The following is a 25,274-nucleotide window of genomic DNA, read 5'->3' as shown; positions in this document are numbered from 1 at the left end:
AAAACCAACTGATATATATATATATATATATATATATATATATATATATATATATATATATATATATAACTTCTCTACAATTTCAGTGCAGTAATGTGTTCATTGTCAATATATATATATATATATATATATATATATATATATATGTGTGTGTGTGTGTGTGTGTGTGTGTGTGTGTGTGTGCATGTATAAGTACAATCTAACTTCTGCACCATTTCAGTTCAGTAATGCGTTCATTGTAAATAAGTATTATAGTACTTGTTTTACACGTTTATTACCTTATAAATAAATAAAAAACATCTTTATTTTAAATTCAGTGCATTAGTATTTGTAAAATGATTCTTTCATATAGTGTTCATTAAAAAATGACGATCATTCCGCTTGGGACCTGTGGAATAGTACAAGAGCTTATTTGTTTTAGTTGTAAATATTTGTCATGTATTGTTGTTTTTCTGACATGTTCTACATCCTGGAGGACCTCCTCACTACGGATCAATTGGAATGAAAGTAAATCTAATCTAATCTAAACGTAAACGTCGTCTCGTGACAGGTGGGACAGTACTGGAATGACACGCCAGGAGCGCTGCTGCAGACCCAGCTGCCACGAGTAGTCGACTGAGACAAGAAAGTCGCTGGTTTAGTAGGATCTCAGTACAGAGAGCAAGCGCCGCAGAGTCACTCGAGCCCAGCAGCTGGGATCAGAACGACACGGCCCTGCCGCCGGGAGCGGCGTCACTGCCTCCTGCTGAGCGGGTAGTTGGGCGTGGGCCGCACGACGCTGGCCCAGAAGAGGATGACGCCGGTGGGCCGGTGCTGGATGACCAGCAGGAACGGCCGGTCGGCGCGGAACTCCTCGACGCGGCCAGAGAGCGTGACCAGAGCCACGGTGGCCGACGCCGCCTCCGTGCCGGACTCAGAGACGTCCACCACCACGCGGTGCAGCAAGTCACCCACGTACAGCGGCGTCCCCCTGCGCAAACCAACGCACGTCTATGTACGCGCGCACACACACACTGCAGCGAGTTTCTCAAAACGTACCGCCGCTATCAAAGATTCTGCGTTTTCCCTCGCAATATCTGTCGTCCATTTTAATTGGCACTATGGTGCAGCCATCTGGTGGGAGAAACGGTCACTACGATCACTTGTTTTTTTTCTCCCTTTAATGTCATTTGAACACTTTTACAAAAAGGTAGACTGGCAGCAGCATCCTACGCCGCTCTTCAGCCAGAGGTTTGACATTGAAAATATACATAGAGGACACAGAAAAGACTGAATCAAATTAGCGGGCAAAAGACAGTAGACACAGAATACAAAAAACACGAAGCCGTTCACACTCGACGAAAAACACACTAAAAACTGTCAGCACGGCGCACCAACACTGACGACTTCGACGGCACAGGTGAACGGAGGAGCGTGACGGTGAACACTAAACACAAACACGATGGCACACACATGGGAAACTGGTGGCGATGATCTCCGGCGCCCGAATGTCCGCTTAGCGTGTGCGACCCCGGGGACCTGCCAAGAGGGGAAGAAGGGGGAGGGGGCGGGAGAGGGGAGAGCAAAGATGCCAATGGCAGAGGAGATGGTAGGAGGAATGAAGGCATGGGGGTAGGGCAAGCCCGGGGGAGGAGTGGGGAGAAAGGGAGGAGGGAAGAAAGGGGGAGAGAAGGGAGAGAGGGTGCCCATAGGAACAAACACACGAAGAGGGAGGGAGGATCAAAGTTGGTAGGAGGGGTAGATGGAGAGGAGGAGGGCATCATCAGGGAGGGGGAGCTGGTGGAAGCCACCTTGGGAGAGGGTATGGAGAGTGGAGAGATGGAGAGCAGGTTGGACGTGGAGATACAGGTGCAGCAGCAGATGGGGGCGGGAGAGGATGGGAGAGACCAGCAGGTGAGGAGGATCGAGTTTACGAGAGGTGTAGAGGATTCGTATCTGTTCGAGGAAAAGGAGGAGGTGGGGGAAGGGAATAAGGTCGTACAGGATCCGCATGGGGGAGGGGACACGGATGCGATAGGCAAGGCAAAGAGCTTGGCATTCTAGGATCTGAAGGGATTTGTAAAAGGTAGGGGGAGCGGAGATCCAGGCAGGGTGGGCGTAGCAAAGGATAGGGCGAATGAGGAATTTATACGTATGGAGGATGGTAGAGGGGTCCAGACCCCATGTACGACCAAAAAGGAGCTTGAGGAGACAGAGTCGGGAGCGTGCCTTGGCTTGGATCGTCCGGAGGTGGGGAGTCCAGGAGAGGCGACGGTCGAGGTTGACATACAGGTACTTAAGCGTGGGGGTGAGGGCGATAGAACGGCCATAGATGGTGATGCAGAAATCGAGGAGGCGGAAGGAAGGGGTGGTTTAGCCTACAATGATCGCCTGGGTTTTGGGGGGATACGATCACTTGTCGCCAAGTAGCAGCTTCGTTTACAACGTGTTACCTCGGCAGGTGAGTACTACTTCTTACACACACACACACACACACACACACACACACATACGCACACACTGCTACGAGTTTATTCAAAACGTAGCGCCGCTGTCAAAGATTCTGCGTTTTCCCTCACAATACCTATCGTCCATTTTAATTGGCAGCATGGTGCAGCCATCTGGTGGGAGAAATGGTCACTACGATCACTTGTCGCCAAGTAGCAGCTTTGTTTACAGCGTGTTACCTCGGCAGGTGAGTACTCGTTCGTTACTGTGTGTTTACCTAAAATTACTTCATGGAAATATGTACCAATTGTAGACAATATCTGTAGTGTTTTTATGTGGCTTTGCCTTGTACTCCTGCACGTTTCTTTACTTATAGTTACAAAATACTAGGGGCGCTCAATAAGTAATACAATGTATTTCTTTCTCAGCCAGTTCCTGTTGAAAAATACAGGAATTTTTCTGTGGGACATCGTGGAATATTCCCGCTTCAGAGCCTATAATTTAAAAAAGTTCCGATAGGTTGGAGCGCAATACATAGCGTAGTCAAAATGTGCGTCTTTAATGGAGGTACATTCCAAACAGAGAGCTGCCATTGAGTTGCTTTTAGCGGAAATCCAGAGCATCGCAGGTATTCATAGGAGATTGCAGAATGTCTACAGAGACCTGACATTGAACAAAAGCATGGTGAATCACTGAGTAAAGCATCTGTCATCACTGTAACAAGGTCGCACAAACCTGCCTGATCTTCTGTGTACTGTGTTCCGGCGCAATAACAAGCGCAGGCGCGAAGATAAGGAACGATACAGCAGAGAGGGCTGTGAGACGACGTCAGCCGATAGCATGCCGACTAGAACATCACCACGACAGCAGCGGCCTCTACACGAAGAGAATAAAAGCGAGACACCGCCTAGCAGCGGCCAGACAGTGGAAGACGCGAACTACACTCCTGGAAATGGAAAAAAGAACACATTGACACCGGTGTGTCAGACCCACCATACTTGCTCCGGACACTGCGAGAGGGCTGTACAAGCAATGATCACACGCACGGCACAGCGGACCCACCAGGAACCGCGGTGTTGGCCGTCGAATGGCGCTAGCTGCGCAGCATTTGTGCACCGCCGCCGTCAGTGTCAGCCAGTTTGCCGTGGCATACGGAGCTCCATCGCAGTCTTTAACACTGGTAGCATGCCGCGACAGCGTGGACGTGAACCGTATGTGCAGTTGACGGACTTTGAGCGAGGGCGTATAGTGGGCATGCGGGAGGCCGGATGGACGTACCGCCGATTTGCTCAACACGTGGGGCGTGAGGTCTCCACAGTACATCGATGTTGTCGCCAGTGGTCGGCGGAAGGTGCACGTGCCCGTCGACCTGGGACCGGACCGCAGCGACGCACGGATGCACGCCAAGACCGTAGGATCCTACGCAGTGCCGTAGGGGACCGCACCGCCATTTCCCAGCAAATTAGGGACACTGTTGCTCCTGGGGTATCGGCGAGGACCATTCGCAACCGTCTCCATGAAGCTGGGCTACGGTCCCGCACACCGTTAGGCCGTCTTCCGCTCATGCCCCAACATCGTGCAGCCCGCCTCCAGTGGTGTCGCGACAGGCGTGAATGGAGGGACGAATGGAGACGTGTCGTCTTCAGCGATGAGAGTCGCTTCTGCCTTGGTGCCAATGATGGTCGTATGCGTGTTTGGCGCCGTGCAGGTGAGCGCCACAATCAGGACTGCATACGACCGAGGCACACAGGGCCAACACCCGGCATCATGGTGTGGGGAGCGATCTCCTACACTGGCCGTACACCACTGGTGATCGTCGAGGGGACACTGAATAGTGCACGGTACATCCAAACCGTCATCGAAGCCATCGTTCTACCATTCCTAGACTGGCAAGGGAACTTGCTGTTCCAACAGGACAATGCACGTCCGCATGTATCCCGTGCCACCCAATGTGCTCTAGAAGGTGTAAGTCAACTACCCTGGCCAGCAAGATCTCCGGATCTGTCCCCCATTGAGCATGTTTGGGACTGGATGAAGCGTCGTCTCACGCGGTCTGCACGCCCAGCACGAACGCTGGTCCAACTGAGGTGCCAGGTGGAAATGGCATGGTAAGCCGTTCCACAGGACTACTTCCAGCATCTCTACGATCGTCTCCATGGGAGAATAGCAGCCTGCATTGCGGCGAAAGGTGGATATACACTGTACTAGTGCCGACATTGTGCATGCTCTGTTGCCTGTGTCTATGTGCCTGTGGTTCTGTCAGTGTGATGATGTGATGTATCTGACCCCAGGAATGTGTCAATAAAGTTTCCCCTTCCTGGGACAATGAATTCACGGTGTTCTTATTTCAATTTCCAGGAGTGTAGAAGAGCCGTGACTTATGAACTTGTGTGCTCTGTTATTCATTGCTTACACGGGAATTGTATACGTTGAAGGAAATTAATTATTTGCATGTCGCCAACCGCTTGCGACAACTCGTTGTAAATACAAAGTTAAGTGTTATCAATTCAATTACTGCAATAAACTCTATTAATATGATTTGTTTGTATGGTGTCTATCTATCTGAGAAAACAGCTTCCTAGACACCCTGTAAGTCACAAGTGGGCAGGATACCGCATACTGGCTGGCCACACACAGTTGTGACTCCCACAGTGTTGGAAGATACAGACAGTCTCATTTGAGATGCCACACAAAATCAAACGAACTTCTCCTTTTACATGACAACACAAGACACTAATCTGCGCACCCAACAGGAGGTCACAAAATTACATTGGACTATTGTTCCTTATCCAACCTACAGCCCAGATCTTGCACCCGACTTCCATCTGTTCGGCTCAATGAAGGATGCATTCCACGTCAAACAGTACGTCGATGCTGGGGAGATTATTGATGCAGCTAGACATTGGCTCCGACGTCGACAAGTAGAGTGGTACCACGGGGGCATACAGGCACTCCCAGTAAGGTAGCGTAAGACCATCGCTTTGAATGAAGATTATATTGAAAAATAGGGTTTTGTAGCTTATAGAATGGGGAATAATGTGGTATATTGGAACCTGAACAAAACAAATCTATTTTCATAAAAAAAGGGGTTGCATTACTTATTGAATGCCCTTGGTAGTAATGTCAACTGTATTGGATGCTGGGACTTAGTGCTACATTTTCGCACACTGGTTCCTAGGCATCAGCGGTGAGCACTTTCACTAGTTTTCAGTACAGTTCTTGTTGTGACTGTTGCTAAACTGCATCATATGTCACATTATTATTATTATTTGTAAGCAAAGTAGTTACTATGTTAATACAATCATTTTATAGAGCAATTATGAGATCATGAATATGCAGAGCAGACCATCTGATGGCAGATCGGATTCTTGCAAATTAAGGACGAGTGTTTGTTGACCAGAGAGTAAGAGAAGACTGATATCTATTGTAAAATGGTATGACCAAAAACTAGTCATTACTGCTTCGACCAAGACTGGGAAGCAGCCCATAGATCAGTGTAAAAGATGGTCGAAGAAAGATGGGACATACAATCAGGTTACCCATCCAGCAGTGATCGGCTGCTACGATATGGATGTCATAGCCCCTATTGGCAGGATCATCACTTTTCACAGAATCCACACCAAAACCAAAAAGTCGATCGTAAAAACTAGTTTTCATTTTATAGATCTGGCAAAGATGAATATCCTACAGTATACTGATTTCAAACTAAGAATTGCAGGCTGTTTGTTAAGTGGCCAAGGTAACAGCATTCTGAAGGAGAAGATGAGAAGTCCACTCCGAAAATTCGAAGACTATTACTCTCGCAATCACACTCACCTACTGTAGCCCATTTGCCAGAAATGACGGAGCTGATAAATAGCGTCAGGTGTAAGAATCCTGGCTGCGTGAAGAAAACCAAATTAAAGTGGCAAGGCTGTTCAACTTTAATCTGCCTAATATCGCACAACAGCTGTTTCCGGAGTGTCATCACAAATAGAATTGTCACAATTCGTGTAATTTTTAAAATTTATAATCGGTGTATGGTACAAGTAATATCTGTCTAATAAGAGTATTTTTAACTACCAGTAAAGTACTTTTTTTTTACATGTTTGACTTTATTTCATCAAGGCAAGTGTCCGTTGCAATCGCCACCCGTGAAAACCATGTATTCTTTTTAATTCTAAACTTGTTGTGAATTCGCTTTCAATATCTTCTGTTTAAGAAGTACACAAAATATATATCAAATAAATTTATGAGAATTGCCTTCATGTCTCAGGAGCATACAGGGTGCACAAAAATTAAAAACTCAAACTGACATATTAAGATGGTGCCAACAATATACACTGCTGACAAAAAGTGGAGCATCCAGAAGTGGACGACGAAAACGAAATGGAACTTCGCAGTTTGAGAAGATATGTGATATTATTTCAGTGATTACAAAATGGACTCAAATTTACAAAGGACTTGGCAGTGTGAGCCCATGTTCTTGAAGTTGCACTCTCTCTGGGCAGGATGCATCCACTTCGGACGGGTGTCATAAAGCCATTGTACCCTCTTTTGAAGCAACCTGACCCAGAGCTGGTCCTAGATATTTTGGAAGGTGGCGCTGGGATGGAGTTGACGTCTATGATGGTCTCACGCCAAAGAGTGTGCTGCGCCTTTCCAAAAAATTGCAAGAATGGATCCTCTCAACAGGTTGCCGCCATATTCTGTGATAATGATCATCCATGGTAGTGCAGAACTGCGATTCATAGCTGAAGACAACGCAACGCCATCCATTAGAAGTTCAAGCATCACAGTCTCGACACTACTCCAAATGTAGCCATCTGTGTTGTGGTGTTAATAGCAGCCTATGCACGGACGGTAATTCTTTGGTCTAGCTGCTGTTAGTCTTCGATAAGTGGCGCAGGACGACAAAGGACGTGTGCTTGGTACATAGTACTGCAAACCTCCATCGCAGTGGTTGGATCTGGTAGACCAGAAACATGATGACGATTGTGCAAATCCCTACGTTCCCATGCAGTCCAGCACCAGGCCAATGTCACATCTGAATGTGCCACAAAACTAGATATTGCATGACTAAGCCAGCTGGACAAATGGAAACACACTTTGGGGCCCCTTTCGAACTCTGCCAGATGCAGATAACGCTGTCTCATACGAGTATGCGGCATCTCAGTGACCTTTACAGTGATCACTCAACATCTGACGCTATTCACGCCCCTATTTATACCCTGTCAGGCCTGGTAACAATACTAAACACGAACAACACTAATGCCCTCTGGTCACACTGTTACATAGCCACAGTTTTGAATATAATGTTAATGTTAAAGTGCAGTACCACCACACTCTCAAAGATTGCATTTGCTGTATGTTCCCTCAAACGCCTCTATTTTCCTGCATTCATTTATTTCTATTTATCTTATTGATATTACTTAAGTTCCTTATGTATTCTGTAGTTACACTGATAACTGTTTCTTCTTTTAATTGGTTTGTGTATCACTCTCCATGTTCTATACCTCCTGATTTAGCCTTGCCGAGTACTAATTTTATTTCATTTTATTAGTTTTGTTTATTAATAAAAACTGTTATGTAGGCATGCTGTGCCTATTTTGTGTTAAAGTTTTTCCTGTACACTCCATTTTTATTTATTTACTGTTCAAGTTTTTGCTTCTTCATTGTACTACCACCACATTGTCAAAGATGTGACTTACTGTATGTTTCTGCTTCAGTCTAGCCGTGTTACTTCTCTTCCGAAGTTGTTTGTAAACATTGTAACTTCTTTGGTGACAATACTCAGTAAATTTCTGAAGATGGTGGCCTTGTAAGCCGAAAACCGGTTGACACAAATAAAGCAATATTGTAGAAGAAAAGCAAACTGGTGCTTTTCATTTAGTATAATGTTGTGCTACCAAGCGATGGAAGATTCTGTTAATATCCAACAAATAATTGAGGATGTAGGGTGCAAGTGCTACTCTGAAACGAAGAGTTTGACGCAGCAGAGGAATTGATGACAGACGACATCAAACCAATCAGAAGACTGATGACTTAAATGAAAACTGCGGTTGTCGAAATGAGGCCAAACAACAAAAAAGACAAAATTTTTGATTCTTTTCTATTTAGCTATTTGTCTTGAAGGGTGTGTTAATTATACATATTTTTAACCATGTTACTAATTCTGCTTGTGAGTTGGTTATGATATTTATGGTGTGCCATTTTGTGTTTCTGTCGTGGGCTGAGTTTGCCAGTATGAGTGCACATTGCGTTTTCTGGTATTTGCTGTATATGTAGACTGCTCTTATTCCGTACAAAGGGCCATCAATAATTCGAAATCAACAGTTGTCATCTAAAATGAATTTTCGCTCTGCAGCAGAGTGTTAAATGTTGGTTTCCCGAAGCACTACTGAGGCATTTGGAGCTGACTGCATAACTGCTCTGCTGCCACTAACATACAGACAAGATAACAAAAATTAAGGCTCTTACGGAGTCATATAAACAGTTCTTTTCCCTCGCTCTAATTGCGAGTGGAACAGGAAAGTGGACGACTAATAGTCAGCAAAAGCTACCATCCGCCATGCTTGCCGATGTACACTATCCGATCAGCAGCATCCGGACACACCACATAATGTGTAATTGAGCATTAGATGTCACGAGAAGTGGACGCACCAGTAGGAAAGGAGGTGGGGAGTATTATGTTTTCAGTAAAGAAGCAGTAAGAGCAGAAGTGGTCCATTAGGAGAGCTCAGTAACTTCGAACGTGGACCCATCAATGGATATGACCCAAGGAACAAACGCAGCACGGACGTTTCAACCATTCTAAACGCTTCCAAAGCTGACTGTTGGTGATGTGAATGTTAAGTGGAAACGCAGAGGAACAGTGACAGGTAAAGAAATATCAGGCAGAGGTCATATCCCGACAGACAAGGGAACGTCGAGCATTGGAGACGGTGTTTGCAGAAAGTCACAAGAAATCAGAGTAACTCATCAATCATGAGTTCCAAAGAGCCACCCGCAGTTCAGCTAGCACAATAATTGTGCGTAGGGGGTTAAAAAGAATCGGGCACAGTGGACGAGCAGCTCCTTATAAACCACGTATTTCTGTAGTCAGTGCTAAGCGACGCTAAAGTTGGTGTAAAGTGCGACGTCGCTGGACAGCGGATGACTGAAAACAAGCTGGAACGTGGCAATGTGACAAGAACGAATGCTCACTTCCAGCTTAGTGCGACTATATAGTGTCTCTATATCTCTAAATACGAGGGTTGTTTTTTAAGTAAGGGCCGTTTTTATTTTTAAAAAAAGATACAAATACTTTTGTAAAAAAACTTTTATTTTCTGATTCTACACACTTTTACCTATTTTTCTACATAGTTGCCTTGTTTATTTAAGCACTTGTCATACCGTACAACTAAGTTTTTAATTCCCTCTTCAAAGAATTCGGCCGCCTGCTCCGACAGCCAAGAGTTCACAGCCGCTTTCACTTCATCGTCGTCATTGAAGCGCTGCCCGCCAAGATGGTGTTTCAGGTACCGAAAAAGTTGAAAATCGCTAGGAGCAAGGTCGGGGCTGTATGGTGCATGGTCCGAAACTTCCCAGCCAAAAGAATCAATCAAATCCCGAGTCTTTTGAGAGGTGTGAGGCCTAGCGTTATCGTGCAGGAGCAAAACTCCTTTTGTCAGCATGCCCCGCCTTTTGTTTTGAATTGCTCTGTGGAGCTTCTTTAGAGTTGCACAGTAGGCATCTGAGTTGATTGTCGTTCCTCGTGGCATAAAGTCCTCTAGCGAAACACCGCGCCGGTCCCAGAACACAGTTGCCATAATCTTGCGCTTTGACAGCGTCTATTTGGCTTTGACCTTGACGGGTGAGATTGTGTGTCGCCATTCCATCGATTGTCGCTTGCTTTCGGGAGTGATATGCGATACCCATGCTTCATCTCCAGTGACAATTTGACTCAACATGTCATCCCCTTCTTCCTCGTAACGAATCAAAAAGTCCAGTGAAGTGGCAAATCTCTTCCCTTTGTGGTCCTCTGTGAGGAGTCTGGGTACCCACCGAGAACACAGTTTCTTAAAGTTAAGGTTTTCTGACACAATTTTGTACAAAACTGATCTTGAAACTTGTGGAAATTCCAAAGAAAGAGTGGAAATTGTGAATCTTCTGTCCTCACGAATCTTTGTTTCGACTACAGCCACCAAATCATCAGTGATCACAGAGGGCCGGACTGAGCGTTCTTCGTCATGGACGTTTTGACGACCATTTTTAAACTCTCTAACCCATTGACGCACTTTACCTTCACTCATGGAATTCAAGCCATAAACTTCTGTTAACTGACGATGAAATTCTGCAGCTGAAAGGCTTCTCGCGGTCAAAAAACGTATCACTGACCGTATCTCACACGCGGCGGGCGATTCAATAATCGTAAACATAAAGTAGCACAGCGATGCGTACACGTCAGCTACAGAGCTGCAACTTGCATCAGTGTGAACGGGAAGGATGCCGGCAAGTGGCGCGGTGGCTTGTTGCGGCGTCCGCGCGAACTACGGGACTATACGCGTGAACGGCCCTTACTTAAAAAACAATCCTCGTAAGAATAATTGATTACTGCAGAAGCAAACGCGGTTGCTGTACGAGCAACAATGAAAGTGGGACGTCTAAGATTCTGCTGTGCGCATACACAAACTCTGAGTCTGAGATATTATTATTGCGAGTAGTAGCCAGCGAGCAGTTGTCGAGGGGAGTCGGAAGTGGTCGGATCCATGATGTGGTGGAGAGGAGCCGCGTGACATGGCAGCCTGCCGTGATCGTGCTAGTAGCGCCGGAGGAGACTTTGGTATTAATGGAGGATTTTTTGGTAATTTGCCTTTTCACTGCTCGTAGTAGTTGGTTGCCTGCACACCGGAGGGATATTGTCAGATTTATGTGTGCATGCACTCAGAGTAATACTATCTGTCATGGCCAGAAACGTGTTTGTTGAGTATAGACATTGTGGAATACTTGAAAATCTGTTTAAAGTTTGTCAGCATTTAGATCATCATTTTTGTGAATGTAGTAAATTAAAAGTTTTTATCGATTTCTTTCATTTTTCTTTACATCGCTTAAGGGGCTCCGGAACGCCCTATACTTGCAATGTTAAAATAACGCTTATAAATTACATCTTTCCTCACAAAGTATTAGAGGTAGGCAGTTGAACTTTTTACAGATTATTTATTGGAATTTGGGCTACAACTTAACATAGGGATTTTACAAAATTTTAGTTCAGTTATTAAAGATGATTTTTTTTCAATTGTAATGAAAATTCACAACATTTTTTTGCAATTTTTTATTTATATATTCAAAAATATACAGCTTTTTGGAAAAAGGCTGTGTTAAATTATGCGGAAGGTACTGTGTAACATTTACTGAACGCTTGAAACAAATATGTTTGGAAGATCCTTAGAAAACATGTAATTAGTATGAGAAAATAAAAGTTTTGGGAATCGAGCGACAAAGATTGGATTAACTTTTTAGTGCATTCCAGGTCCATAGGATGGATTATCTTCATTCTCTGCAAACTCCTCCTCCAGCTTCCTCTTGTTTCTCCTCCTATTTACTCTTGCTTGTATTTCTAGACTCTTTACAGCCCTGTCTGCAGCCCGAAGGCGTTCCTTGTCTAAAGCAAGCATCGCTCGTACCATGTTAGAACCTATCTTCATTCCCATATTTATAAATACCTTGCACCTTACAATGTTGCCATCATTGAAAGTCGCAACAGCTTCATACACACCAAAGTGAAGTGTTTCTATTCCAACAAATACAGTCTTGGGGATTCTCGACCATATAACACTATTTACACTTTCATTGGGGTTTTGAGTTTTTCCATGAATACACTTTTTCAACAGTTCAGGTGCTGCTAAGTCTCTGAAAATAGGTTTTATCACCTCCATTATTGCATGAGGCAGACTATGCTTATGAGTGTGCACTTCACCAGTTAGCAATCTTTTGTTATATTTGCACCAACTGTCTTCTTCTTTGGGACACAAGCTATGTTGGGGATTTTCATCGGTTGATGAAGTATGAAAAAAAAAAAGAGCCCAAACAGCCTTCTTCATTTCGTCGACACTTTGTGTATTTTGCCTAATAGCCATTCCATAATAGTTCTGTATTTTGTCAATTACACTGTCAGTTAACCTTCCCTTCCCATCCAACCCTTTACCATCATTGAGTTTTTGTTTTTTGTACGAAGCTTTCAGTCGCCGAAGTCTTGTTCCCATTCGCTTCTGTACGTGTCCAATACACTCAAATTTCTGCACTACAACATCATCACCATAGGGCTTCAGTCCTTGAACATGTTTGAAACTTTTAGAATCACCGTCACCAAGGTAATTAACATATCGCACTTTATCACACGCCTCAGAACGCTGGAATATACTGGCAACACCAGCCACTTCCATTCCTCCACTACTGCCACTATAGTTAGCTTTGCAATTATTTTCATGTGTACCTTTATATTTTTGTGGACATCTACAATACTTTGATATTACTGCTACATCTAAAACTTTCCCTGTATACGTACTGGTGGCAGATACTACACCATGAAGAGATGTGTGTTCCCGTTTATGCCAGGTACCATCGAACGCTGCAGTCAAATCTCTGTTACCATTATTTTCCATTACTGCCTCTTCCACAGCGTTCTTCATAGATTCTATACAGACATCTTCTACTTTAGACCTTATTAATTTATTATAGGTCGTAAACTTGGTTGGGGGATTTGGAAGATTCATGATGCCACAGAAAATTGCACCTGCAGTAGCACCATTACCAACTGAACGCAAGGAATAAACAAATCTAATGTTGTGTTCGTAGATTTTGCTACCATTTTCTTCAGTTGCAGTTACTGCAACACTGTTCCAAAAGGTGGTCATGTATGAACACTTATCACATTTCAGTTGTATTTCACTAGCAAGTCCTTCGTGCTTTATTATGGAGAGTTCCAGACCAACTTCACTACAATGAATACATCTTACACAGTTTGAAAAAATTCCTTTGAGAACCGACATATCAAATATTTCATTCACATCCGATTCGCCCATAAAACATTCATAGTTTTCACTCATTGAACCAAGCTTCTTCTGTGAAGTATTTTCTTTCCCACTTTGACTGCTATGGGCAGGTGTACTTGAGAGGTTAGGTTCACTCACTTGGTTATCGTCTTTATTGTTTACATTAATAACACATACCTTTGGCTTTCCAACATTTCTCCTTTTCTTAAAAGCCTTCAGAGGATTTCTAATAACTTTACTTTTACTCATTATTATACTTCAACAAAACAGAGACTCAAGAAACAGAATTAATTACGAATATTTTCGAGATAACGACAGAGTAAATAAACATGAAACAATCGACAATCACACCAGCGACATATATTGAACCATCACAGGTTAGCCACAACACATACTTTATCTCACATCACTAAAATGTACCTGATGAACACGGACGTTAATAATAACACCATTTGACAGCAGTTTAACAGCGCCACAGTGGGTCACGCCCATGTAGAACACATTTCAAAAAAAATTTAAAAATAGTTGTAGTCTTCGGAATTGAATAAATTATATATCTATTAAAAGGTAATAGTCTGCAGATTCAGAAAACGCAAAAAAGTAAAAATCGAACTTTTAATGATTTTGAGCCTTTCCGGAGCCCCTTAAAGCTGTTGACAGGACCTCTCCTGATAATTCGATTTCTCTGTGTAAAAGTATGGCAGTAATTGTTGCAATTAGTCTGTGCATTGCACTTTGCATGAATCGCAGTCCTGCTTTGTTTTTTTTTAGGTATATTAGCGTGTTACTAATAGCGCAGTTGCAGCCGGAAGACGAGATAAGTCGTCTGTTGCGTACAGGAGCATTACACAACAGTTGTAAGGAGACATTAGAGGATATTTTAAAAGTAGCAGTCAGATGGTTGAGAAAAGATTTCTTTATCTTTTGTGGGAGGAGTAATTGAATTTTCTATTTAGATTCTGTTTTTATTATCTCTCAATCAGAATTCTTTCATTATCACAGACGGAACGTCACATGCTAATTTCCGTACATCTTTTAAGATAATTTACGTAAAAGGGTGTCCACCTTCATAGCGTAGCGGTAGCGTTACTGCCTATCGCGCAAGGGAGTCCGGGTTCGATTCCTGGCAGGGGACTGGGTGTTGTGTGTCCTTCATTAGCATCATTGGCACACAGGCTGCCGAAGTGGCTTCAACTAAAAAGACTTACAATACGGCGGTCGAACCCCGAACGGGATATCCCGGACAATAAATGCCATACGATCATTTCACTTTTAGAATTACATTAATACCTTCAGCTGCTGACGGGCGTTGATATATAATAACGGGGACAGGTGAAAATGCGTGCCCCGAACGCGATTCGAACCGGGGAACTCCTGCTTACATGGCAGACGCACTAACCATCTCAGGCACCAAGGCACAGAGGATAGTGCGACTGCAGGGACTATCTCTTCCACGCCTCCCGCGAGACCCACATTCTCATCTTGTCTCTTCCACGTCTCCCGCGAGATCCACATTCTCATCTTGTATGTTCACACACTACATTCGTAGTGTCCCACCCCAACACACTCATTACTCGTGGAAGACATTCTTACCAAGTCCCCTAAGAGTTCGGGGAATATGTGTGCATCCGCACAGAAGGAGGAGGCCATGGCTGGTATTGCCAGAACTGTATACTTATACGGCCCGCCCGGTTGGCCGTGCGGTCTAACGCACGGCTTTCCGGACTGGGAAGGAGCGCCTGGTCCCCGACACGAATCCGCTCAGCGAACTTGTGTCGAGGTCCGGTGAACCGGCCAGTCTGTGGATGGTTTTTAGGCGGTTTTCCATCTGCCTCGGCGAAAGCGGGCAGGTTCCCCTTATTCCGCCTCAGTTACACTATATCGGTGATTGCTGCCCAAACAAGTTCACCACGTACGCGTACACCACCATTACTCTACCACGCAAACATAGGGGTTACACTCGTCTGGCGTGATACGTTCCCTGGGAGGTCCACCGGGGGCCGAACCGCACAATAACCCTGCGTTCGGTGTGGGGCGGCGGAGGGGTGAAGTGGACTGTGGTAGTCGTCGTGGGGTTGCCGACCACTGGGGCTGCAGCGGGGATGGAGTCTTTCCGTCGTTTCTAGGTCCTCGGTTAACATACAGTATACTTATATGGATATGGTATTTGTTCTTTCGGACATGTCCAAAAGAACAGATATCGTATCCAATAAAGTATATATTTCATTTTTACCTAAAAACGTTACAACAAAACAAAAGTTATAGAGAGTTTAATTAAGACGGGCCAATCAGAATTCAGCTGGATATTGGGCCTGGAGCAATCCGGCGCATATCGCAGGGTGCCAGTGCCCAACACTTCTGGAGTGAGCCAAGTTGGGCGTCAACGCGGGTCTCGGTGACTTGCAGGAGCCAGGAGGTGGAGGAACGCAGCCACGGCGGAGGCGAACAAAAACTGAAAGGCAGCATCTGTCGGCGGACACCAATCCACATTGGGAAATGTGGACTGGTCGTACCAACGTCCTCCAGCAAAGGAAAGTAGTTCTTTCAATAAACAATTAATGTAAAGGAAGGAGGAGCAGCGAAACTTAGAGAACAGCATGAACCTGCAGTTCGAGTGTTAGAGAGTCAATAAGGGCGTTTTAAGCTTAAGCAGGTTCAGTTTTACGAAGAAGGTGGTGGCTTACGTAACAGAGGCACAGAAAGATAAGGATGGCGCGAACACCATTGTTAGGGATAGATGGTCGTCAGCATCACCAACCCGAATCTCGTAAATAAGCTGTGAATGTTTGCTCAAATAGAGCCAGAGTGTGCTCAGTATCTTGCTTGTAGGTTGTACAATTTTATAACAGTGAATTAAAGTTTGATTTGGACTGTGATTACGACAGAGGCATGTTGTTGTTGTTGTGGTCTTCAGTCCAGAGACTGATTTGATGCAGCTCTCCGTGCTACCCTATCCTGTGCAAGCTTCTTCATCTCCGAATAACTACTGCAACCTACATCCTTCTGAATCTGCTTAGTGTATTCATCTCTTGGTCTCCGTCTACGATTTTTACCCTTCACGCTTCCCTCCAATACTAAATTGGTGATCCCTTGATGCCTCAGAATGTGTCCTACCAACCGATCCCTTCTTCTAGTCAAGTTGTGCCACAAACTCCTCTTCTTCCCAATTCTATTCAGTACCTCTTCATTAGTAATGTGATCTACCCATCTAATCTTCAGCATTCATTTGTAGCACCACATTTCGAAAGCTTCTATTCTCTTCTTGTCCAAACTATTTATCGTCCATGTATCACTTCCATACACGGCTACACTCCAAACAAATACTTTCAGAAAGGACTTCCTAACACTTAGATCTAAGTTCGATGTTAACAAATTTCTCTTCTTCAGAAACGCTTTCCTTGCCATGGTCAGTCTGCATTTTATATACTCTCTATTTCGCCCATCATCAGTCATTTTGCTATCTAGATAGCAAAACTCATCTACTGCTTGTCTCATTTCATAATCTAATTCCTTCAACGTTACTTGATCCAATTCGACTACATTCCATTATCATCGTTTTTCATTTGTTGATGTTCATCTTATATACTCCTTTCAAGACGCTGTTCATTCTGTTCAACTGCTCTTGCAAGTCCTTTGCTGTCCGACAGAATTACAATGTCGTCGACAAACCTCAAAGTTTTTACTTCTTCTCCATGGATGTTTATTTTGTTGCCTTTACTGCTTGCTCATTATACTCATACAGATTGAATAACATCGGGGATAGGCTACAGCCATGTCTCACTCGCTTCTCAATCACTGCTTCCCTTTTGTGCTCCTCGACTCTTACAACTGCCATTTGGTTTATGTACACATTGTAAATAGACTTTCGCTCCCTGTGGTTTACCCCTGCCACCTTCAGAATTTGAAAGAGAGCATTCCAGTCTTATTGTCAAAAGCGACAGAGGCATAGACGCACGTAGTTCACTTAGTGAAGCTTATGCTATGCAACAACGCGGAGGCTGCCAGACATGGTAAGTCAGGTGCTGCGCTTGCTCCTGCCGCTGTGCTCATCATTTGTGGTTTTGTGGTCAAGCAACGATCGACGATAACCTGTTGGTTACGATCGCAACTAATTTTACTTGTGGGACGTTGGTGGAGCATGACTGGGTAGTTCCGTCTCGTTCCTTTGGAAAGTATCCTGGCGTTGTATAGGGAAACCCGTGTGGTAGGAAGAGCATAGTGAGGGCGCAATTTGGGTTAGACTAATTGTGACAAGATTTGCTACAACTTTGAACTACATTGTTGGCTGCACCAGTGGCACAAGCGTCACACAGAAGGGCGAAAACGCACGGACTCCATCTTAGTGGACTCTGAGGCGCACAGTACGGAGGTGGTAGGGGTCTTTAAAAACACCGTAAAAAAGTCTCAAGAATATACGAGGGTTGGAACTTAAATAGGGGCAACTATTTGCTCAGAACCGATAGAAAAGAGTTACATGTTTGCACCTGTTATTGTCCTTCAAAGTAGTCACCAGCGTTGTGTAGAACCAGTTGCCAGCGATGTGGAAGGCGTAGTATACCGTTAGCAGAGCCTGTTCTGTTGATGGTGTGAATGGAGCGGTCTCCTGCCTGTCGAATCTCTGCAACAGGTCTGAAGCGATTGCCACCAAGTGGTTCCTTCATCCTCGGAATCAAATCAAAGTCACAAGGACTTAAGTTCGGGGAGTATGGTACTACCCAGTCCCATCGACCGAACAGAGCAGCCCCAGCTTGCGCTGTATGCGCTCGCGCATTGTCGTGCAAAATGATGGGTTGGTTGCGCAGAAAGTGTAGCCGCTTCTTTCTCAAAGCTGGTCGCAGGTGATGCTCCCAAAACGAACAGCAATACTGTGCATTGACGGTCTACCATGGAGGAACGCAATGCGTTACGATAACACCACCACAGTCGTACACGAGAATCACCATAACTTTAGACCACTCTGTGGTGTCACCGCCAGACGCCACACTTGCTAGGTGGTAGCTTAAATCGGCCGCGGTCCATGTAGTACATGTCGGACCCGCGTGTCGCCACTGTGATCGCAGACCTAGCGCCACCACCAAGGCAGGTCTCGTGATACGAGAGAGGACTCGACCCCAGTTGTACGAGAACCTAGCTACCGCCCAGTTGTACGAGATCCTAGCTACCGCCCAGTTGTACGAGAACCTAGCTACCGACCAGTTGTACGAAGCCTTTCTCTCTCATTAGCCGAGAGACAGAATAGCCATCAGCTAAGTTAATGGCTACGAACTAGCAAGGAGCCATTTGTATCAGTGCCTATAGCTTACGAGTATTCAAGAGAGATGTATTCCAAGGACCAATAAAAAGATAAGTAATAAGCATCTACATACTTTTCTTCTTATTCATTTATAAGTTCTCATGTTCCAGACTTCACGCCCGTCTGCTTTATGCCGTGCGTGCACTATCGGCTACAGCGTTAGTCTAGCATTCCTTTTCAGCAATTTACTTCACGGTGTCGGCACAGCTACCGACACAACATTTATTGGCGACGAGAAAAAGAGTTTGTATTCCTTCGTTTGTAACATTGAAGACGTTTTCAAGTGTTCTGATTGCTTACATTTAATTGTGTCATGGCTTCGCCACATTCCCCAGATGTACTGTCCGAATTTTATCGCTTGCAGAATCAGCAGACGCAGGCGTTACTGGATGCCCTTGGACAGCTCGTCCAGGGTCAACGTACCATTCAAACCGATGCGGCCGCCGCCGCTTCTTCGCTACCGCTGCCACTGAACGCTGTTGCACCTCCCTTTCGACCATACGTGGCAGCCGATGAGACCTGGCAAGAGTGGTCCCGCCAGTTTGCCTTCCACCTCGCTGCCTACAGAATTCAAGGTAAAGAGCGGCAGCCGTTTTTGCTTTCTTGTGTCGGTGTGTCCACATACCGTGTGATAGTGAAATTGTTTCCCCGACGCGACGTAGCAACTTTGTCCTACGAGGAAATTTTGTCTGCATTAGATGCCTATTTCAAAGAAACAGTTAATGTGGTTGCAAAACGGTATACGTTTTTTCGTACAAAACGTACGGCCGGTCAAACTAATAGGGAGTGGGTAGCAACATTGCAAGGACTTACTAGGGACTGTGCCTTTGAATGTGACTGTGGTCTTTCTTATTCAGATACAATGGTGCGTGATGCAATTGCACAGAACGTTTCTGATGTTCGCATACGGGAGCAAATTTTGAAACTAGTTAATCCCTCCCTTCAACAAGTGATAGACATATTGGATAGACAGGACACACTTGACTGTGCTCAGGAATCTTTTGAAACTTCGCCAGCTGTGTGTAACATTAACCGGCCCGCCGGGCGCGCTCGCGCAACGCGGCCCGGTCAACTGCCCTCGCGGCCGTCCGCACAGCTGACGCCGCGCGCTAAGCCAGGTGTGCCGCGCCAGCACACACATGTAGTGAAATCATGCCCGCGGTGTGCTACTAGACATTCGCGTGAACATTGCCCGTCACGCCAAGCTATTTGCTTTTTCTGCAATAAGAAAGGACATGTTCAAAGTGTTTGCCAGAAAAAACTCAGATCAGACAATCACAATCATTCCAGGCCCTTTGCTTCGCGCCGGAATCGAACCAAGGACACTCAGGCTCGTGGACCTTCGCCTATGGACATTCATGTCGTTAATTCCACTTCGTCCAGTGACACTTTCTCTAACAGTGACTGTGATCGTCCCACAAAAACTGTGCGTCGACGTCGCCGGAAATCACGTCAATTAGCAAGTGATTCTGTACCAGCGTCTATTCAAATTGCACAAAACAGTCGCTCTTGTCGTCAGCAGGACAATAAACTTTTTGTGGACTTAGACTTTGAAGGCAAAGTGATACCATTCCAGCTCGATACCGGAGCTGCAGTTTCATTGCTCAATCACGACACGTACAAACAACTGGGCAAACCTCCGTTGCGTTCCGCATATGTTAAGTTAACTACGTATTCCGGACAGAAAATTCCTGTGTTAGGACAGTGCAGCCTTCTTGCAACATACAAGGGACAAACAAAACTTGTGTCATTTTACGTTCTTCGTTCTTCTACGCCAGTGAACTTGTTTGGTCTAGATTTATTTCAGTTGTTTAACATGTCTATTGTAAATCAGGTCCTATCAGTGAATCAGACTGTGCCTACAGACAGTGTTTCTCGGCTGTGTGACGAATTTGCAGACATTTTTGCACCGGGCTTAGGTTGCGCTAAAAACTATGAAGCACATTTAGAACTGAAGGTAAACGCGCAACCGAAATTTTTCAGGGCGCGCAATGTTCCCCACGCATTGCGTGATGAGGTCGCAAGAACGTTACACGATCTCGAATCACAGGGTGTAATTGAACGTGTGCAAGCTTCTCTCTGGGCCTCACCCTTAGTAATTTTGCCAAAACCTTCCGGAAAATTGAGACTTTGCGTGGACTTCAAGGCCACAGTGAATCCACAGCTAGTGACTGCTACTTTTCCTTTGCCCCGCCCGGAAGATCTTTTTGCTAAACTGTGCCCGGGAAAATATTTTTCAAAGTTGGACTTAGCCGATGCGTACTTGCAAATACCGGTGGACGACGAATCCCAGCGCGTATTGGTGGTTAACACGCATCTTGGATTGTACCGCTTCAAAAGACTGCCATTCGGGTGTGCATCCGCCCCTGCCTTGTTTCAGCAATATTTACAAACTATTTGTGCGTCGGTCCCTACTGCAGCAAACTATCTGGACGATATAGTGATCTCCGGACAGACAGAAGAAGATCATCTTGCGAATTTACGAACATTATTTCAGGTCTTGCGGCAAAATGGTCTTCGCTTGAGGAAGGACAAATGTGTGTTTTTTGCTCGTGACTTACCATACCTGGGACATGTCATTAATGCCCAAGGCATACATCCAAGTCCAGAGCACCTCCGTGCCATACACGATTTGCCTTCCCCTCAAAATCTGAAACAGCTCCAGAGTGTGTTGGGTAAAATTAACTATTATCATAAATATGTGCGCAATGCCTCTTCCATTTCAGCTCCGCTTCATCGCTTACGCCGTAAAGGTGTTCCGTTCGTCTGGACGACGGAATGTGAACGCGCCTTTCACCAGTTGAAATCGGCGTTGCTTTCTAATACTTGCCTTACGCCATTCGATCCCCAGAAACCCCTTTTGTTGATGGTAGATGCATCGGATTTCGGGATCGGTGCTGTGCTTGCGCACAAAGTTGGCTCCCATGATCGCCCTATTGCCTTTGCGTCCAAATTGCTCTCGTCTGCGCAAAGAAATTATTCACAGATAGAGAAAGAAGCTTTGGCTCTCGTGTTTGGTGTTACTAAGTTCCATGATTTCTTGTATGGTCGTCACTTTACCATCATCACAGACCACAAACCTTTGACATCGCTTTTTCATCCGACCAAGCCTGTACCTCCACGTACAGCGCAGAAATTCATTCGCTGGTCTATTTTCCTCTCGCAGTACCGCTACGATATCTTGTATCGGTCCACTGCTAAGCACGGAAACGCCGATGCGTTGTCCCGTTTGCCTGTTGCTGAGGATAAAGCATTCGATTCTTCCGAACTTGCTTGCATGTTCATTGATTCGGAAACCGATGAAGTGGTCGAATCGTTTCCGATTGATTTTCGTCGTGTCGCTACAGCCACAGCTGCTGACCCTGTCCTTGCTACTGTTTTACGTTTTGTTGCTACGCAATGGCCTTTGTCAAAGTCTCGGATCGAGGATCCGTTGGTTCGCCGATTTTTTGCTCACAAGGAGAGACTTTTTGTTCGACGTGGTGTTTTGTTGTTGCGTTCTGATAATGATCAGTCCCGAGTCGTGGTCCCACGTTCGTTACAGTCCTCTGTTTTACGGCTTCTTCACCAAGGACATTGGGGTATAGTGCGAACGAAACAACTTGCTCGTCAGCACTGTACTTGGTTCGGAATCGATGCTGCGATTACGACTATGTGTTCTTCGTGCCCGGCGTGTGCTGAACAACAGTCCGCACCGCCGCGGAAAGTCTTTGCATGGCCAAAAGCCACTTCCCCTTGGCAACGCTTGCACATTGATTTTGCTGGTCCATTCTGGAATGCCCGATGGTTGGTTCTGGTCGACGCCTTCAGTAATTTTCCTTTTGTTGTCCGGATGTCTTCCACGACGTCCTCCGCCACCATCCAAGCGTTGTCTGCTATCTTTTGCATTGAAGGTCTTCCGCAGACTATTGTTTCCGACAATGGCCCACAATTCATGTCCGCAGAATTTCAGTCATTCTGCCAGGCCAATGGTATTCAACATCTGACATCCGCGCCGTTTTCGCCTCAGTCCAACGGTGCCGCTGAACGATTGGTCCGGACTTTCAAGTCACAGATGTTGAAATTGAAAGAGTCGCATTCTCGGGAGGACGCATTGTTGCTCTTTTTGTCTTCGTATCGCTCTCAGCCCCGAGATGGTCGCTCGCCGGCTGAGTTGCTCCACGGTCGTCCTCATCGCACCTTGATGTCTTTGCTGCATCCGCCGCATCAGGTTCCTGTGCAGCGGCAGACTCCTGCTTTTGCTCCAGGCGACGTTGTATTTTATCGCAACTATCGAGGTTCACGGCGTTGGCTCGCAGGGCGCATTCTTCGCTGCCTCGGCCGCGCGATGTATTTGGTTTTGGGGGCCTCTGGTGAGGTGCGTCGGCATCTCAATCAGCTGCGCCTCTGTCGTCGCTCGGGTTCTGCCGCTCCCCGTCTGCTTTCAGCGACGGTGCCGTCCGGTCGGCGCCCTGGGGACCCATCTACTGGCTCGCCTCATCCCCAGGTGTTACCGACGATGCCTTCCATTTTGCCCGATGGCGCCGCGCCGCCGCCGCCGCAGCAGCAGCAGCAGCCGCCGCCGCCGCCGCCGCCGCTTGTTCTCCCGCCGGCGCCGCCAGCATTAGACGCTTCGCTGCAGCCGCCAAGCGCCTCCCAGGGTCACGCGCCGCCGATCGCTTCCCGTGACCAGCTGTCCTCCGCCATGGAACTCCGGCCCGCTCCGGACCACATGACGTCATCGCGCGTCGGCTACCCCGCCGCCATGGAAATCGACCCTTCGGTCCCTCCTGTCTTATTACGGGCGCATACACCGCATGTTGACGTGCACCCTGGACTAGTTTTGCAGGCGTTTCCTAGCTCCCCTCGGACCGGATGGCCGGGTGCGGGTGGCACAGCCTCGCCTGTTGTTAGGCTCCCCACCTCATCGCATACGTCAACATGTGGTCCTCCCCACGGCGGGCGGAAGCCTTATCTCACGACCGTTCGCCGATTTGCGGGGGAGGAATGTGGTGTCACCGCCAGACACCACACTTGCTAGGTGGTAGCTTAAATCGGCCGCGGTCCATGTAGTACATGTCGGACCCGCGTGTCGCCACTGTGATCGCAGACCTAGCGCCACCACCAAGGCAGGTCTCGTGATACGAGAGAGGACTCGACCCCAGTTGTACGAGAACCTAGCTACCGCCCAGTTGTACGAGATCCTAGCTACCGCCCAGTTGTACGAGAACCTAGCTACCGACCAGTTGTACGAAGCCTTTCTCTCTCATTAGCCGAGAGACAGAATAGCCATCAGCTAAGTTAATGGCTACGAACTAGCAAGGAGCCATTTGTATCAGTGCCTATAGCTTACGAGTATTCAAGAGAGATGTATTCCAAGGACCAATAAAAAGATAAGTAATAAGCATCTACATACTTTTCTTCTTATTCATTTATAAGTTCTCATGTTCCAGACTTCACGCCCGTCTGCTTTATGCCGTGCGTGCACTATCGGCTACAGCGTTAGTCTAGCATTCCTTTTCAGCAATTAACTTCACGGTGTCGGCACAGCTACCGACACAACACACTCCATTCGCACCATCAACATAACAGGCTCTGCCAACGGTATACTACGCCTTCCACATCGCTGGAAACGGGTTCTACACAACGCTGGTGACTACTTTGAAGAACAATAACAGGTGGAAACATGTAAGTCTTTTGTATCGGTTGTGAATAAATAGGTGCGACTATTTAAGTTCCAACACTCGTACATGATATTTACCAGAAAATTGCTAGTTTCCTTAGTAGTGACAAACGTTCATTTCCCCGCATTAGGCTTCACAAGGTGAAGAGCAACACATGAGTGGCTGTATTGCAGGTAATGTCAGGTAGGTTACAGGTCGAAAAAATACGGAGGCTGACCACACTGCTAATGTGCAGGCAAGTTATAGATAGGACACGCCACACACACCTGTAATGCTATCGCTTACCGCACGAGTTAATCAAGCTGGTCCAGGTGAGAAGGGATTGGAGGAGGCCTTGATGGAATGTTACAGAGTGATTTGTAGTGATGAATCATGCTACGCCCTGTGGCACTCCGACGGAATGGTTTCTGTTTGGTGAATGTCTGGATGCTGTTACTTGTCTAGTGCCAACAGTGGAGTACGGAGGATGTGCCATTGCTGTATGGGGATGTTTTTCCTGGTACTGTGAGTTACCTTTATTGCGTTAAGAAAACGCTAAACGTGGAAGTATATAAACACATTTTGCTGCATTGTGTACTGTGTACAGTAGAGGAGCAGTTTGGAGATGATATTTATATCCTCATGACAAAATATCATCAGAGAGGCTGTGATCTATGGACAATTTCTTGAAATGGACTGGCCTCCCAAAAGTCCCATCTGAACCCATTGGTTTAACTCTGGGATGGGCACGGATGTGGTCTTCACACCAGGCAGTGGAGTCCAGCATCACTACCCGGTTTCAGCTGTTGAGGAGGAATGGGCTGCCATTCCTCCACAGACATTCAGTCATCCGAAAGTGTCCCCAGCAAATGCCAAGCAGTCATAAAGGCTGAGGGTGGA

General features: G+C 46.1%; 1 protein-coding gene across 1 annotated transcript in view; it reads right to left on the bottom strand.

The window, feature by feature from the left end:
• Positions 1 to 411: 411 nt before the first annotated feature.
• Positions 412 to 25,274, bottom strand: part of LOC124776694 (leukocyte elastase inhibitor-like) — a 138,891-nt gene continuing 114,028 nt past the window's right edge. The window contains exon 5 of the mRNA XM_047251798.1: positions 412 to 970. Coding sequence (XP_047107754.1) covers positions 733 to 970 — 238 coding nt within the window. The 3' untranslated portion in view covers positions 412 to 732. The remainder of the gene's footprint in view (positions 971 to 25,274) is intronic.

Source organism: Schistocerca piceifrons, chromosome 2, assembly GCF_021461385.2.
Source record: "Schistocerca piceifrons isolate TAMUIC-IGC-003096 chromosome 2, iqSchPice1.1, whole genome shotgun sequence".
NCBI lineage: Eukaryota > Metazoa > Arthropoda > Insecta > Orthoptera > Acrididae > Schistocerca > Schistocerca piceifrons.
Note: the sequence above shows the minus strand (reverse complement) of the source record. Positions and strands in the feature narration are given on the sequence as shown.